This window comes from Microtus ochrogaster, chromosome 6, assembly GCF_000317375.1.
Source record: "Microtus ochrogaster isolate Prairie Vole_2 chromosome 6, MicOch1.0, whole genome shotgun sequence".
Lineage (NCBI taxonomy): Eukaryota > Metazoa > Chordata > Mammalia > Rodentia > Cricetidae > Microtus > Microtus ochrogaster.
This window is the reverse complement of record NC_022013.1, coordinates 83,897,380-83,913,620: the sequence shown is the minus strand read 5'-3', so window position 1 is coordinate 83,913,620 and position 16,241 is coordinate 83,897,380. Positions and strand designations below refer to the sequence as shown.

The window sequence follows — 16,241 nt, the reverse complement described above, 5'->3', positions numbered from 1 at the left end:
GATCGACCACGCTTGTAAAAGGAACTGTTGAAAAGCAACCGTGGTTTAATACTGTAAAGTGTTACAGCCGGGAACCGTGACATCTTCCCCCGGGCTTCTTTCGGTATGGGAGGGATTCTCATCCAGTTTCATTACATTTGGTGAGTGTCCCTTGTATCTTTCCCGAGCATCCTTAGTCACTGCGAAGCTCCCAGCTCACTGCCGGCCTGGGATGGGAGGCAGGAGAGAAAGAACGCAGGACAGTTCGCTAGCTGTCGGCCTACACCAACTTGGTGACCTCTCAAGGTCTCATCCCGGCCGCTCGCAGCTCAGGTTCCGGCCAGGGCCGCTCGGGACCCCGCATCTGTGACCTGCAGGCGACGCGGCCGCCGCGGCCTGGGCACTTGGGGGTGGGGGGGCAGGGACGGACCGAGGCGCCGGAGAAACGCGGTCTGGGGAGCCGAGCACACGTTACTTCGGGCACAGCCCCCTCCGTGCAAAGCGACCAGGAACCCCGGACTCGTCCGCCGCGCCACCCGCCCGGGCCTCCCTCCCGCTCCCCTCAGGAAACAAACAGCCTGCAGTTCCCGCAGCCGCAGCGCGGGCCGCGCGCCGGGAGCGAGCGCAGGCAGGCGAGGGGGGTGGCGCGGGCGGGCGGGTGCTTCGGGGCTGGCGCCGCGCCCCCCGCGCTCGGCCCCTACCGGGCCTCTCGGCGCGGCCTCCCCTGTCCTCCTTCCAGCCCGGTCCCGGGTGGAGGCGCAGCCCCGGAGGCCCCCTCCGGGCAGGCTCGGGCGGAGTCGGACGGCCTGGCGGGAGCAGGCGCCGCGGGCCGCGAGCTCCTCATTCGAACCTCCCTCGCAGACAGTCTCCGCCCCACAATGCACCGGGGCGGGCAGCCTTTGAAAAAGCGGCGCGGCTCGTTCAAGATGGCGGAGCTCGACCAGTTGCCTGACGAGAGTAAGTAGCGTCTCGGAGCAGCCCTCCTTCCCGCCGGTTGCCTGTCCCGAGGTCGCACCGGCCGAGTCCGGTGGCCGGGCAGGTGGGATGGCCGCCAGCCCACCGCGGTCCCCGCTCTTCCTACTCAGGCGCTGCCGCCGCGTCGCCGCCTTTGTTATGGTGTCTGTGTGTCTGTTTCTGGGGTTGGTGCGAGCGCCAGCGCCGGAAACCGAAAGCCCGGGAGTCCAGCCTGTCCTGACGGAGTCGGCGGCCGCTCTCCCGGAGCGACTGCGGGCCCCGGCTGAGGTGGACGAAGAGCGGCCCCCAGTTGCGGGCGCCGTCCTCCCTGCCCGCCCGGTTATGTAACTCGCCGGTCGGGGGCCGGGAGGGCTCGGGCTGGGCACCTCGGACACAGCCCCTCTTCACTCCCGGGCCTCCGATCTGCTCCGGTGACAGCTCCTGCTTCTGCAGGCACCGGGGATCGCTGCCCCCAACCCCCCACCCCCGTGTCCATCCTGGAAGTGTTTCCTTCCGTGTCACACCGGGCTGGCCCCTTCCCTTGGGACTACAGGTGGCCGTGGACCTTTCCGGAGCCGATCCGGCTTGGCTACGGTGTTGAGGTAGCTCCATTCCCAGACTTCCTTCTTAGGGGATGTGTCTTAAGGATATGGGGTGTCACCCAAGGATGTGAGCACCGCGACATACATGTTTGTTACCCGGCCTGACACCCACTCCCGTGCATTGCCTCACTTAAGCTTCCTTACTCAACCTCCAAAGCAGGATGCTCACCTGTCCACAGCTAGTAAAAGCACCAGTTCTGCGACTTAAGGGCAGGGGAACAGTTTTGTTATTTTCATATTGCACAAACTATTAAAAAGACAGATATGTCATTACAAAATGGGCTGGAGTCAACACGCACTGCGTGGTACTTAGCAGAGTATACAACAAAAGACTGGCGGGCGTGGTGGCGCACACCTTTGATCCCAGCACTCGGGAGGCAGAGGCAGGTGGATCTCCCAGTTTGATGCCAGCCTGATTTTCAGAACTAGTTCCAGGACAGCCAGGCCACATAGGAAAAACCCTTCTCGGAAAAACAAACAAATGAAACAAAATGAGCAGTCAGTATTTAGAACGACTGTATTTTGTTTTTAACCATTTGGAGTTCCCCAATAGGAAGTCAGGACAGAGAAAACCCGTCTCAAAAAGCCGAGAAAAAGTTCGATCAGTGGTCAGTGTATCTGTGCACAAGGCAGATACACCTTTAAAGGAGAGATTCAAGGTACTCCTGCTTCTGTTTCCTTTGAGGTCGTGTATTCCTTGATATATTCTTGTCAAAAGTTGCGGTTGCCAAGCTGATGAAGACTTGTTTTCAGAGTGTTTGTGTTTTAACTCTGGTTTAGACCAGTGCTGTCTCAAAAGAACTTTCTCAGTGATGGAATGTTCCCTTTTCTGGTGTTCAGTAGAAAGAGTAACCAACCACTGGTCTCATGTCGCTATGGAACACTTGACATGTGGCTGGAATGGTTGAGGTGCTGACTTTTATTTTTATTTAATCTTGACATTAAATAGTTTGCGATTGCTGTATTGCCAGGGCATGTCTGTAGACCAGCTATGAGTTTTATTGTTTCTGTCTGGAGAATATGGTTGATTGTGACTTAGGATGCTTGCAATGAAGATAAGCCTAATGAGCGGAATGTCATCTGCTGTCTGAAGAAAGTCTTCCAAGTCCCAGCACAGGGACATGGTTGTCAGTCTCACACTTCTGCTGAGACAAATGGATAGCTCCAAGTTTGAGGCCAGCCTAAGGCTGTAATGTAAGATTTTTTTGTCCTCTCTGAGTATGTTTCCATACCACCTTGTAACTTCCCAGGGGCTGTCTCACTGGCGGTCACACATTCGTTGGTGTGATTGTTTGGTCAGCACCCACCAGAGCTGAGCCACCTAATGCTTTTCCTCACTCCTGCTGTGATGGTTGATTTTGGTAGCTTGACTGGACTGAGAAATACCTAGGAGATCAGTAAACACCTCTAGGTATGTCTGTGAGCACACCTTCAGGAAAAAGGTTTTTCTTACTGTTGTTCTTTGAGGTTTATATTTGAGGTTCAGATATCAGCTACACTGTTAAAATATGCATAACCTAATTGTTTATATTATCATGTAATGTCTCTGGTACTTTGATTGGGGGAGGTGTGTGTGTGTGTGTGTGTCTTTAGCTAATCTACAGCTTTGTCAAAAGCAGGAATTGCACTGGCTTTTTGGGATCCTATTCTATTTGGATGCATACTTTCCTAAGCCTGGATGTGGGGGGGGGCTTTGGATTTCCCACAGGGCAGGGTACCTTGCTCTCTTTCAGGACTGGAGGGGGAAGGAGGGTGTGGAGGGGGGGAGTGGGGAGGGAAGAGCGAGGGGGGAAGTGGAAATTTTGATTAGTATTATTTATAAAATAATTTAAAAAAAAGCAGGAATTGCATATTTGATATGTTACACAATGACACAAACAGACTTAAAAACTTGGCTAAGATGGAACTGAATGCAGAATAATATTAATTAAAATAGAGCATGATCTTGAAAAGTGAAAGTAATTTCAATTTGATATGAAAAACACAAAGATTTTTGTTTTTCTTAAACCCAGTTAAGTTAGGGAGCTATGTAGTTTATATTAGTTAATAACCCCGTAACACCAGTAATAAAAACTATCATTTCCTGAATACTTTGACTGGTGTAAAAAAAAAAAGGCTCCCCCATATATTTATTGTTGCTTTCTGCTCATTTGATCTTTATTTCAGTTGATATAAGTACATGATTTATTATTATTAATTATTTTTGTTTTTTGAGACAGGGTTTCTCTGTGTAGCTTTGGAACCTGTCCTGGAGTTCACTCTGTAGACCAGGCTGGCCTCGAATTCACAGAGATCCATCTGCCTCTCCTCCCGAGCACAGGTATTAAAGGCCTGCGCCACCACCGCCCTGCTAGCTACACCATGATTTTTATATGTGGGCAGATTCTTTCTTTGCTCGAAGCCTCTATTCTTGAACTCCTGCTATTTCACATCTCCTCTTAGATGTTGCAGAGAGATGTTGTATATCTTAGTAGATTCAAAATTTATCTCAGAAATTCCACCCTAGCAAGTAGGTGCTTCCAGTAGCTCCTGTCTTAATGAATGGTTACATTGTGTATTCCTGTGACTGAGCAGAAACCTAGTTACCTTTGGCACTTTCTTCTCACTTCCCCTATTTGAGCATTTACTAAGTCTTGGAGTATTTCCCTTCTGTATTGTATGTGTTTCAAGTCTTACTTTTTACCATCACCTAGCCCAGGTTATCACCATCTCAGTAACCCACTCCCTCCCCACATATGCAGGTCAGAGGGATCCTTTCACAGCAGAAATGTCTTCCTGCCATTATCTTGTGTTTTAAACCTGAGGCAGGGTCTCCATATATATCATCTCTGGCTGGCCTGACTCAATTGTAGATCAAACTGATCTTGACCTTCTGCTTCCTGGTTGCTAGGTTTGCAGGTGTGTGCCAATCATTCCCAGCTGTCCTCTTTGTTTAAAACCTTGTAGTGGCCAGCTCTAAGACCCCATGTTTCCTGGCTGCTTCCACTTCCCCATTTATTTTGTACCTCTCCTCAGTCTATCTCTGAATTAATTGGGCTCTTTTCATTCGCTGTGCTGCCAAGCTCCTTTTTCTCTGCGTCTTTGCGTGTGCTGTTTTCTGGACTGCTCTCCCCTCCCTTCACTCCCAGTTAACTTCTGCTTATTCTTTAAAGTACCATGTTGAGATTTTTAAATGTATTTTTGTTATTTTTATTATGTGTGTATGTGTGTCTGCATGTGGATATATGTATGGGTACATGTAGAAGCCAGAGGCATTGGATGCCCTTGGAAGTGGAGTTAAAAGCATTTGTGGGCCACCCAGCATGGTTGCTAGGAACCAAACTCCATTCCTCTGAAAGAGCAGAAAGTGCTCTCAAGATTTTTGTGGTTATTTTTTTGTCCTCTGTGACAAGTATTCTTATAGAAGTATTTCCCTCCCACTGTGTAACTTCTCAGGGGCTGTCTCACGCATTCGTTGGTGTGATTGTTTGGTCAGCAGCCACCAGAGCTGAGCCACTTAATGCCTTTCCTCACTCCTGCTGTGATGGTTGATTTTGATAGCTTGATTGGATTGAGAAATATCTAGGAGATCAGTAAAGCACACCTGTGTATTCATGAGCATACCCCCAGAAACAATTAGATCATGAGCCACTGACCTAATAAATGGATTCATCCCTTGGTGGAGTCATACGATAGCATTATTGTAGGTGGTGAAAGGTAGGAGGTGGTACCTATTTAGAGAAAGTAGGTTAGGGGGGCCTGCCTTGGTAGGTGTTACCCTGACATCTTCCTGTCTTCCCTTCTCTCTTCTTCCTGGCCATCACATCAGCTCTCTGCTTTTCCATACCCTCTGTGCCATGATGAAGTCAACAAATCCTCTGGAGCCTTGAGCAAACTAAATCTCCCCAGTTTTAAGTCATTTAGTCAGATTCTTCTGTCACAGGAATTGAGAAATAACCAGGAATACACTTACAGTCCCACCTCAAAGCACAGCCCTGCTTTCATATTTCTGTTTAGCTCTTCCCACTCCAAGCACAATGGCCATTTTCTCCATCAGATATTCAGTCTAAACTAGTTTCTCAGGGCTTTTTTTCTCTTCTGCTTGGCCTCCCTGTTGTGACCTGGTTTTTGGGGTGGGGGTAGGGGTGGTTCTTCCTGATTGTATGGCTAGTTCTTTTCAGATGTTATCTCTCTGGAAAGTTTCTCTAACTCCAGTTTAAGTTCTTTTTATTAACTGTCATGAAGTATAATTACTGTTTTATGTAGTTATTTGTTGTCTGTCTCTTTCCACTAGAATACAAACTCTGAGAGTGGAGGCTCTTGGTGGGGGCCTCAGCTCTCAACCTGCTCATGGCAAGCATTAGTGCATACTGGTGGACTATTGTATAAATGAAACTGGCTAAGGCAAGATTCTAACTTAACCAACTTCACCTGCCTGTAAAATTCATGCTTTTAAACTGATAGGTAATTTGGGCAGTTAATGTAATGTGAGTCCATCTGAATTAGCTATGTGTTGTATACATTGTCCTAAGCACTTTTGCCTATATTTGCATGTTTACTGTTTTACCCATGAAGAAGCAACAGCATAGTGAGTTGAGACACTTTTCAGAAAATAACATAGCAGGGAAGTGACAGAGCCAAGATCTAAACAGGAGCCAGCCTCAATGTTCTAGAGCTTATGCTCTCATTTTAAACAGTTTCTCTGTGTAGCCCTGGCTGGCTGCCCTGGAACTGGCTCTGTAGACCAGGTTGGCCTCGAACTCACAGAGATCAGCCTGCCTCTGCCTCCTGAGTGCTCGGATTAAAGAAAGGCATGCACCACCACCGCCTGGCTGGAGTCTCAGATGTAAGAGCTGCCCAACACAGATGTGGGACCTGAACTTGCTTCCTCTGCAAAAGTAGTGCAGACTCTTAGCTGCACAGCCATCTCTGCTGTTGTTGCTACACTGCCTCGTAGAACAAGGTGAAGGGAGTTAAAGGCAGTAAGAGAATACTCAAGGTCTGATGCCCACCTTTGTGGGATAGCAACCGTGCCTTTGTGACTTAGACCTCTTTCTCAGAGCCCTGTTCAAACGACCCTTACAGAGAAGCTAATCCATAAGATAGTTTGTCCTCCCACGCTCCTCTCTCTGTCATCTGCTCACTTTTTCCATAGCTCATCTTCACCTGGCTTGTACATGTTTGTCCCCTAACTGCAGCAGAAGCTCAAGCAGGCAGGGACTTTGACTTATTTCCTTGCTGTGGTGCTTCTACTGCCTGAGCACGTAGTATATACCTATGTTTTCCTGGAATGAACTGGTTTTTTTCCTTGGTATCTTGGTGACTTTATGTTCTGTCCACCTTACTGTTTCTTGGTTGCATTTTGTTTGAAGCTTCCTAGTAGAATTTTTATTTATTTTGTGTTAGTAGAGATTGAACATAATAGGCAAGTACTCAACCCAGCTGTGTCCTGAGTCCTTTTAGCATAATTTTATGACTTTCTCCCCCTACTCCCTTACCCATGATTAATGCCTTTGAACATTCAACTTCAAAAAACTCTCTTCCCTATTGAATCTCCCACCTCTACCACTCATCGATCCTGCCTTCACTGTTAACAGATCCTGTAGCTCTGTGTTTCTCACAGTGGGTTACCTGTCACAGATCTCCTAAGGAGCTTTATTAATAATAGATTCTGTGTGTAGGAGGAGCTGGTTATTCTATTATAATCGTATCTAGTGACTCCCTCTACATTATGCTAGTCCTCTTTGGTTGTTCAGAATCCCATTTTCCTGTATAGATCTCTAAGTGTTGCACATATCTGCATTCTAGACTTTCAAGAGACTTGTGTTTGACTATGACACTCTGCTTCATGCTTGTTTTCTTTTTTTTCTCTGCTCCAATAGTGTGAATGTTCTTTCTCTTTTCCTCCAGTGCTAGAGCACTTTTGAATGAGGTTGCAAAACTACTTCTGTCCTTACCATTTTTTCTTCTTTTTGTACATTTTCCTCTCTTAGAATGATTTCCAGCTGCTGTCAAAATTTTCACAGGCCGGCCGAGTCTCTTACCTTGCGTGCCAGGCTACTCATTCCTTTTGTTTTCTAGACAGGGCTGGGCTGTCCTGGAGCGCACCGTGAAGCCCAGGCTCGTCTTAAACCCAGGACAGTCCTTTCATGTGCTGGACTGCAGACAGAGCCCCCGTGCAGTTCTGCACTCTGCATGTCTAACCATCGTGTCAAGCTCAGTGTTGCTCAAACCAAATGGACCGCTCTAATGCCTAAACCAAGTTCTTTTCCTTTAACTTTGATTGGAAAATAATTATTGATTTAATTTAGTTTGCTTGTTTTATTTTTGAGACAAGGTCTCACTTCGTAGCCTTGGCTGGCCTGAAACTCAGAGACCCACTTTTAAAGGCATACACCACCAAGCCCAGCTGATTTGTTTTATTTTTAATTTCAGGCTCCTCAGCAAAAGCCCTTGTCAGTTTAAAAGGTAAGAATTATGCTTTTCTAGAAATGTATAGCAATTTGACTATATTTTTCTTTTCCTTCTGTTGATATATGTGACTCCTTGCAATGACTCAAGTATTGACTCTTGGCTGATAATTTTAAATTCACTTGCTTTTACTTTCTCTTTATTTGCTAGTAATTAAGAAAAATTTCCTAAAAGTATTGCTTAAAGAATATCTTTTTTTTTGTTTTTGTTTTTTGAGATAGCTTGACACTCATATGTTGACCAGGTTGGCTAGAACTCACGGAGATCCACCCATCTCTGCCTCCTTTTTAAAGTCACCGTGCCTCACTTAAAGAATCTCTTGATTGCCGGGTGGTGGTGGCGCACGCCTTTAATCCCAGCACTCAGGTGGCAGAGGCAGGCGGATCTCTGTGAATTCAAGATCAGCCTGGTTTACAAGAACTAGTTCCAGGACAGGCTCCAAAGCTACAGAGAAACCCTGTGGTGAAAAAACAAACAAACAAAAAACCAACAAAACCAAAAAAAAAAAAAAACCCCCAAAAACCCAAAAATCTCTTAATTAGAGCTGGGGTGGAGCTCAGCTGTAGAGTGCTTGCCTAAACTCTCAATTCAGTATCACTACTGTAAAAACATTCTACACATTCAAGAAACCTGTGCTGGGCTTATGTGAACCTTTATTCCTTCCTAGTGCATGTTCTCTCTTTTTTTTTTTTTTTTTTTTTAAAAAAAGAGATTTTTCTGCAAAGGTGGAGGTCGTGGTAGCAGCCTGGACCTCAAGGACTTCCTGCCTCAGCCTCCATCTAACTTCATTTTTGTGGGTTTATTTTTATTTATTTTGGTCGGTTGGTTTTTTGAGACAGGGTCTCCCTATATATAGCCCTGACTGACCTGGAGCTCAGTATGTAGATCAGACTAACCTCAAATTTGGCTAATCTTGTGCCTGCCTCTCAAGTACTAGGATTACAAAAATGCGCCACAATAGTGGGCCTCTTAGTTATTTTGTCTTTTGAAACAGGATCTCATAGCCTAGGTTGGCCTCAAGATCTTTATGTAGCCTAGGCTGGCCTTTACTAATCTTTCTGCCTCAGGCTTCCTAGTGCTAGGATTATAGAACACCATCACACCTGCTCCAACTAACATATTTCTTAGGGAAAAAAATTAGAGAGTGCTGGTAAGCAATTGTGCAAAAATAAGAATATATATATATATCAGTTTTATTGTATCTATACTTAAATATATGTCTGTATTTAAACATGATTCTTTACAAAAATCAAACTCATTCTCCTTTATTTCATATATCTGATCATTTAATTGTTAGGACTTTTTCTGATTTTTTGCACGTTTCTAAAGTCATTTCTTTGAATTAAGAAAAACAACTGAACATGATAACTCATGCCTTTAATCCCAGCTATTTTGGAGGTTAAGGCAGGAGGATTGCTGTGACTAAGTCAGTCTGGGGCATAGGAATATGCTACACCACCATATCATACTATATTAATTTTTCTATGTCGTGTTTCACATATTGAAAGCAAAAATCACTTAGAAAATTCTTCTAGGTGTTGCCTAAGCTGTAGTCTCAGTACTTGGGAAGCTTAGAGCAAAAGAATCATGCCAGGGGGGCTGGAGAGATGGCTCAGAGGTTAAGGGCATTGCCTACTCTTCCAAAGGTCCTGAGTTCAATTCCCAGCAACCACATGGTGGCTCACAACCATCTGTAATGGGACCTGGTGCCCTCTTCTGGTCTGCTAGCATACACACAAACAGAATATTGTATTCATAATAAATAAATAAATATTTAAAAAAAAAAGAATCATGCCAGGTTCAAGGACAGCCTTGCTCCACAGTGCATTCCAGGCCACCCTGGGAAGTATAGTGAGAACAGGTCTCAAAACAAAAACAAATAGAATTAGGAATTTTTTAATTCTTTATTTTCCATTGTTCTACTTTTGGTAATAATTTACAAAAAATATGAAATTATTCTTAACAGAGTAAAAGAATTATTTAAAGCCAAAACAAAAATGCAATACTTTTAAGATGCATTGTTTTACCATATTGTTAAAAGAATGGACAGAAAACACAGGTGAGGCTTTTGGTATTGTTTTATAAGTTTTTTTTTAATATTTATTTATTTATTATGTATACAATATTCTGTCTGTATGCCTGAAGGCCAGAAGAGGGCGCCAGACCTCTTTACAGATGGTTGTGAGCCACCACGTGGTTGCTGGGAATTGAACTCAGGACCTTTGGAAGAGCAGGCAATGCTCTTAACCACTGAGCCATCTCTCCAGCCCCCATAAGTTTTTTTTTTTTTAAGTAATTATGTGGGGGCTGGAGAGATAGCTCAGTGGTCAGGAGCACTGACTATTCTTCCCAGCGACCTCAACTCAATTCCCAGCACCTACGAGACAGCTTGGCACCCAACAGTAATTCCAGATCTGAGGATCTGGTTGCCTTCTTTGGCTTCTGCAGGTGCCTGGAATTCATTTGGTGCACAGAAATACAGGCAGGGAAAACACGATGCACATCCAATATAAGATTCTTAGAAATGGATTGTGTGAGTGTGCATGTGTGCTCCAGAGAGTTCAGTGGAGGTCGGGGACAGCTTCAGGAGTCAGTTGTGTCCTTCCACTGTGGATTCTAGGGCTCGAACTCACACTCGGATCACCAGATATCTCTGCAAATACCTTTCCCCTAAGCCATCTCTCTGGCCTGAGATGGTTCTTTTGTTTCTAGTAAACTGAAATTATCACAGTCACAGTGTAATTTTTCTCATTAATATATCATATATTTAATTATTCATGTTTTTGTTTTATGTGCCTTGGTGTTTTGCTTACATGTAGGTCTGTGTGAGGGCACCAAATTCCCTGGAACCAGAGTTATAGACAGTTGTGAGCTGTCATGTGGGTGATGGGAATTGAACCTGGGTCCTTTGGAAGAGCAACCAGTGTTATTACCCCCACCCCCCATATATTTACCACTGTCACTAAAGGATAATGTTCATGTTATAAAATCCTTTGAGCTAAACTTAAATTTTATCAGTATTAATTATTCATTACAGAGGGAAGTTTATCTAACACATGGAATGAAAAGTACAGTTCTTTACAGAAAACTCCTGTTTGGAAAGGCAGGAGTGCGGGCCCTGCTGTGGAAATGGTAAGGAGAGCTTCCCTGTAAGCTAGAGGAATTTGCATTGAACTGTATGGTTGCGGTGTATGAGTTCATGTAGCACAAAAATATTTCTGCAAGGTTCTCCCCGCACAGCTATAAGTATTTTTATTTTAACTTGTCATTAAGCAGTACTTGATTTTATTTAGGTAAGTGATTGGTAACCAGATTATCTAGCCACCAGTAAGCATTTGTAATATACATACACACTTAAAAATATTATTATTATTATTATTACTTTATTATTATATTTTTTTTTACAGACAGTCTCATTATGAGGCCCTGACTGACCTGGAACTCACTATGTAGACCAGATTGACCTCTAACTCACAGAGATCTGCCTGCCTCTGCCCCTGGCTCCTGAGTGTTAGGATAGTATTATATACTTTTGATTCTTACAGAGTTTTTAGTTCTAAAGATAGTTATCAGTTATCTCATATGTATCATGGATTTTTACTTAGAGTTAGAAATTTGATAAACTTTTGACATCAGATCTAGTATAATACTAAAGCCATTTAAGCATACTCTTCTCAAGTGATTTAATGTCCTTGTTCAACTTAGCCCTCTGCAACAGACATCATGTAATAGCCACTTAATATTAACCAACATAATTTGAGTTGGAATTCCAGAACATATTTTCCTGTCTTCACCATGCAAGGTTACCAGTGTGCTACAGAGACGTGGGCTCTAGTTTTAGGTTTCAAATCATTGTAGAGATATATATTTAAATACTTTGCTAATTTAAGATGTTTATTTTGGCTTTGTGTACTTGGTATTACTCATTTATTTGTTACTCATACTCATTCCTATACTACTGATAATGTAAAGTTAGCTGTGTTTTCTAGATTCAATTTGCATTTGGAACACAAACAAGAAACATTCTTTAAACTAAAATTCTATCATAGCCTTTCAGAAATTCAAAAAGAAGTCGACTCTTTTCTGATGAGGATGACAGACAAATAAACACAAAGTCACCTAAAAGAAACCAGCGAGTCGCAATGATCCCACAGGTATGTTGTAGTGAAGTTTGCTGTGCTTAAAGGATGTGCGTGATTGTGCGCTGTGATAAAGGTCATATCTATCCTGTTACACTTTGAAGAGCATCCTTTAAGTCAGTATTGCTGCTCAGCAATTGATTTTACTAACCAAGAAAAATCAGTGTCTTATTGATTTACTTAAACTAGATAGGAAGCCAGTTGTGATTCTATAAGTATGAAGGTAATGGGTATTAAGTAAAATAGACTTGATAATATGGATTTCGTTTTGAGTTTTGCACCAAAATAAGTGAGAGGAAAATGTTTAACTCTATCAAGAGAAATATGATGAAGACTTTCGAGAAGAGGAGAATGAAATAGGGTTTCCTTTTCTTATTTTTTATGTATTATTTTGGGGGGGTGTTGTGGATTAAACCTAGGGTGTCTCATACGCTAGGCAAGTACTCTTCCACTTGAGTTATCTTATTTTATTTTATTTATCCTATTTTATTTTTTGACACTTTAAAAAAGTTTTGGCTGGTGAGTTGCTCAGGGTAAAGACTCTTGCCTTGAAGCCAGAGCTCACAAGGTGGAAGAGGAAAACTGATATCTGCAGGTTGTCCTCTGGCTAGCATTGCACAATGTGGCACATGCACACACGCGCACGCACACTCAGAAAGTAAACAAAATAATTTTACAAAGTTAAAGTCACAATGGACATGTAATAAAGGAATGAAACCTAGCTAAGAAAATGTAGCCTTTAGCAATTAATGTGGTTTTTGTCAGACCAGCTTTATAACTTCTGATATATCTCCTGTTTTTCTCTCATTATTTTATAAAGTGTTATAAAACAAGATTTTTCAATACAGTGTTTAAAACTCAGCATTTAGCCTAGGCTGGCCTCAGACTCAATCTTCCTTGCTTCATACTCCCAGTACTGGGATTACAAGAGAGTACCACCATGACCAACTTCTTTTTTTTTTTTTGGTTTTTCGAAACAGGGTTTCTCTGTGGCTTTGGAGCCTGTCCTGGAACTAGCTCTGTAGACCAGGCTGGTCTCGAACTCACAGAGATCCGCCTGCCTCTGCCTCCCAAGTGCTGGGATTAAAGGCGTGCGCCACCACCGCCCGGCTCATGACCAACTTCTTTATGATGATTATAATGATGAAATATCATGTTCCATAGACATAAGTACCTGATAAACAAATAAAACATGAATTCATTAAAAGTAAAATGCAAGCTGGGTGGTGGTGTATGCTTTTAATCCTAGCACTTGGGAGGCAGAGGCAGGCAGATCTCTGTGAGTTCGAGATCAGCCTGGTCTACAAAGTGAGTTCCACGCCAGCCTGGGTTGTTATACAGAGAAACCCCATCTTCAGGCAAGGGAAGACACTGGAACATGCTATCTAATCTGTATGTAAGATTTGTAGAAATTTATATTTTTTTTAATTTTTTTAATATTTATTTATTTAGTATACAGTGTTCTTCTGCAGGCCAGAAGAGGGCACCAGGTCTCATTATAGATGGTTGTGAGCCACCATGTGGTTGCTGGGAATTGAACTCAGGACCTCTGGAAGAGCAGTCAGTGCTCTTAACTGCTGAGCCATCTCTCCAGCCCAGAAATTTATATTTCTACTAACAGTCTAGATATATTTTCTCCCATCTGCAAAGATTTTATTTTAGATTTATTTATTTATTATGTATGAGTGCTCTATCTGCATGTACACCTTTATGGTAGAAGAGAGCATCAGATCCCACTATAGATGGTTGTGTGCCACCATGTGGTTGCTGGGAATTGAACTCTAGAAGAGCAGCCAGTGTTCTTAACTGCTGAGCCATCTCTCCAGCCCGAGTTATATATATATTTATTTTTTTTCCAAGAAAGAAACAACAGTTTGTAATGGACTTTGCTTTGTGGGACTGCCAGCTCCCCTATAATGACATAGAGACTTATTATTAATTATGAAAGTTTAGCCTTTAGTTTAGGCTTGTTTCCAACTAGCTCTTATAATCTGTTTCTGTTAATCTGCATTCTGCCATGGGGCTTTTTAACCCCTCCCATTCACCCATTCAGTATGCCTGAGTTTCTCCTGTCTTGGGCATCTCGTGCAGCCAGTTCCCCTTTCTCCCCCAGAAATCCCACCTATTCTCTCCTGCCTAGCTATTGGCCTTTCAGCTCTTTAATAAACAAACCAGAAAGTGCCTTTCACACAGTGTGATCAAATATCCCACAACAGCAGGGGTTTTTTGTTGTTGTTGTTGATATTTATTGAGGTCTACATTTTTCTCTGCTCCCCTCCCTGCCTCTCCCCTCCACCCTTCAACCCTCTTCCAAGGTCCCTATGCTCCCAATTTACTCAGGAGGTCTTGTCTTTTTATACTTTCTACTTCTCATGTAGATTAGATCTATGTAAGTCTTAGTGTCATCATTGTTGTCTAAGGTCTCTGGGATTGTAGTTTGCAGGCTGTCTTTCTTTGCTTTATGTTTAAAAACCACCTATGCATGAGTACATGTGATAATTGTCTTTCTGTGTCTAGGTTACCTCATTCAAAATAATGTTTTCTAGCTCCATCCATTTTCCTGCAAAATTCAAGATGTCATTATTTTTTTCTGCTGTGTAATACTCCATTGTGTAAATGTACCACATTCTCCTTATCCATTCTTCGGTCAAGGGGTTGTTTCCAGATTCTGGCTATGACAAACAAAGCTGCTGTGAACATAGTTGAACACAGGTCCTTGTGGCACGATTGAGCATCCTTTGGATATATACCCAAAAGTGGTATTACTGGGTCTTGAGGAAGGTTGTTTCCTGATTTTCTGAGAAATCACCACACTGACTTCCAAAGGGGTTGTACCAGCTTGCATTCCTACCAGCAATGCAGAAGTATTTCCTTTTCCCCACAACTTCTCTAACATAAGTTGTCATCAGTGTTTTTGATCTTGGCCATTCTTACAGGTATAAGATGGAATCTCAGAGTTGTTTCGATTTGCATTTCTCTGATGACTAAGGATGTTGAACATTTCCTTAAGTGTCTTTCAGCCATTTTAGATTCCTCTGTTGAGAGTTCCCTGTTTAGGTCTTTACTCCATTTTTTATTGGATTATGTGATCTTTTGGTGTCCAATTTCTTGAGTTCTTTGCTGATATTTTGCAGATCAGACCTCTGTTTGATGTGAGGTTAGTAAAGATCTTTTCCTATTAACAGCAGGGTTTTATTTCATTTTTTATTTTTGTGCTTTTTGAGACAGGATTTCGCTCTAGCTATCGAGCCTGTCCTGGATCGAGCTCTTGTAAATTAGGTTGTCTGCAAACTCACAGTGATCTGCCAGCCTCTGCCTTACAAATGCTGGGATTAAAGGCATGCACCACCACTGCCCAGCATAGCAGTTTTTATGGTTAGAGTATTCTTAGAGTAGTGAGATGGATGGCTTAGCAGGAAATGTGCCTGTCACAGAAACCTGTGACCTGCGTTCAATCCCAGGTCCCACAGTGAAAGAAGACTGACTTGCTGATAATTGTCCTCTGACTTCCATGAACATGTTGCACACATGCCCACAAGGACATATGCATTGTATGCATGTGCACAATACAAATAAATAAATTTCCTTGAAAATAATTTTGTTTTTACATTAAAAAATTAATTTTCTAAGGTTAGTATGGTTTTATATGCTTGTAATTCCAATACTAGGGAGGCCAAAGTAGGAAGGTTCAAGACCAGCTAAGGCTTTAGAGGTAGATTATTTTCTCCCTGTCTCTTAAAAAAAAAAAGTTAAAAAAGATAAAAAGTGTTTCATCTCAAATTCTAGAACAGAAAAGGAAACTTGTGAAATCCAAAGTCTGAGTACTAGCAATGTATTGATTTTGACATATACATCTTGGTTACCTAAGATGAGCTTATCACAGAAAGCTGGATGAAGAATATTCGCAAATTCTTTCTTTTTTCTTTTTTCTTTTTTTTTTTTTGGACTTATTTATTTATTATGTACATAGTATTCTGCCTGAGTGTATGCCTGCAGGCCAGAAGAGGGCACCAGATCTTATTACAGATGGTTGTGAGTCACCATATGGTTGCTGGGAATTGAACTCAGGACCTTTGGAAGAGCAGGCAGTGCTCTTAACCACTGAGTCATCTCTCCA

The 16,241-nt window shown here is 42.9% G+C and overlaps 1 protein-coding gene across 2 annotated transcripts in view; it reads left to right on the top strand.

The window, feature by feature from the left end:
- The window catches only part of Lin9 (lin-9 DREAM MuvB core complex component), a 49,377-nt gene continuing 33,136 nt past the window's right edge, over window positions 1-16,241 (top strand). For both annotated transcript variants that reach the window (XM_026779619.1, XM_005348963.2), the window contains exons 1-4: window positions 1-936; window positions 7,950-7,982; window positions 11,023-11,117; window positions 12,035-12,139. In XM_026779619.1, coding sequence (XP_026635420.1) covers window positions 858-936; window positions 7,950-7,982; window positions 11,023-11,117; window positions 12,035-12,139 — 312 coding nt within the window. In that variant the 5' untranslated portion in view covers window positions 1-857. The remainder of the gene's footprint in view (window positions 937-7,949; window positions 7,983-11,022; window positions 11,118-12,034; window positions 12,140-16,241) is intronic.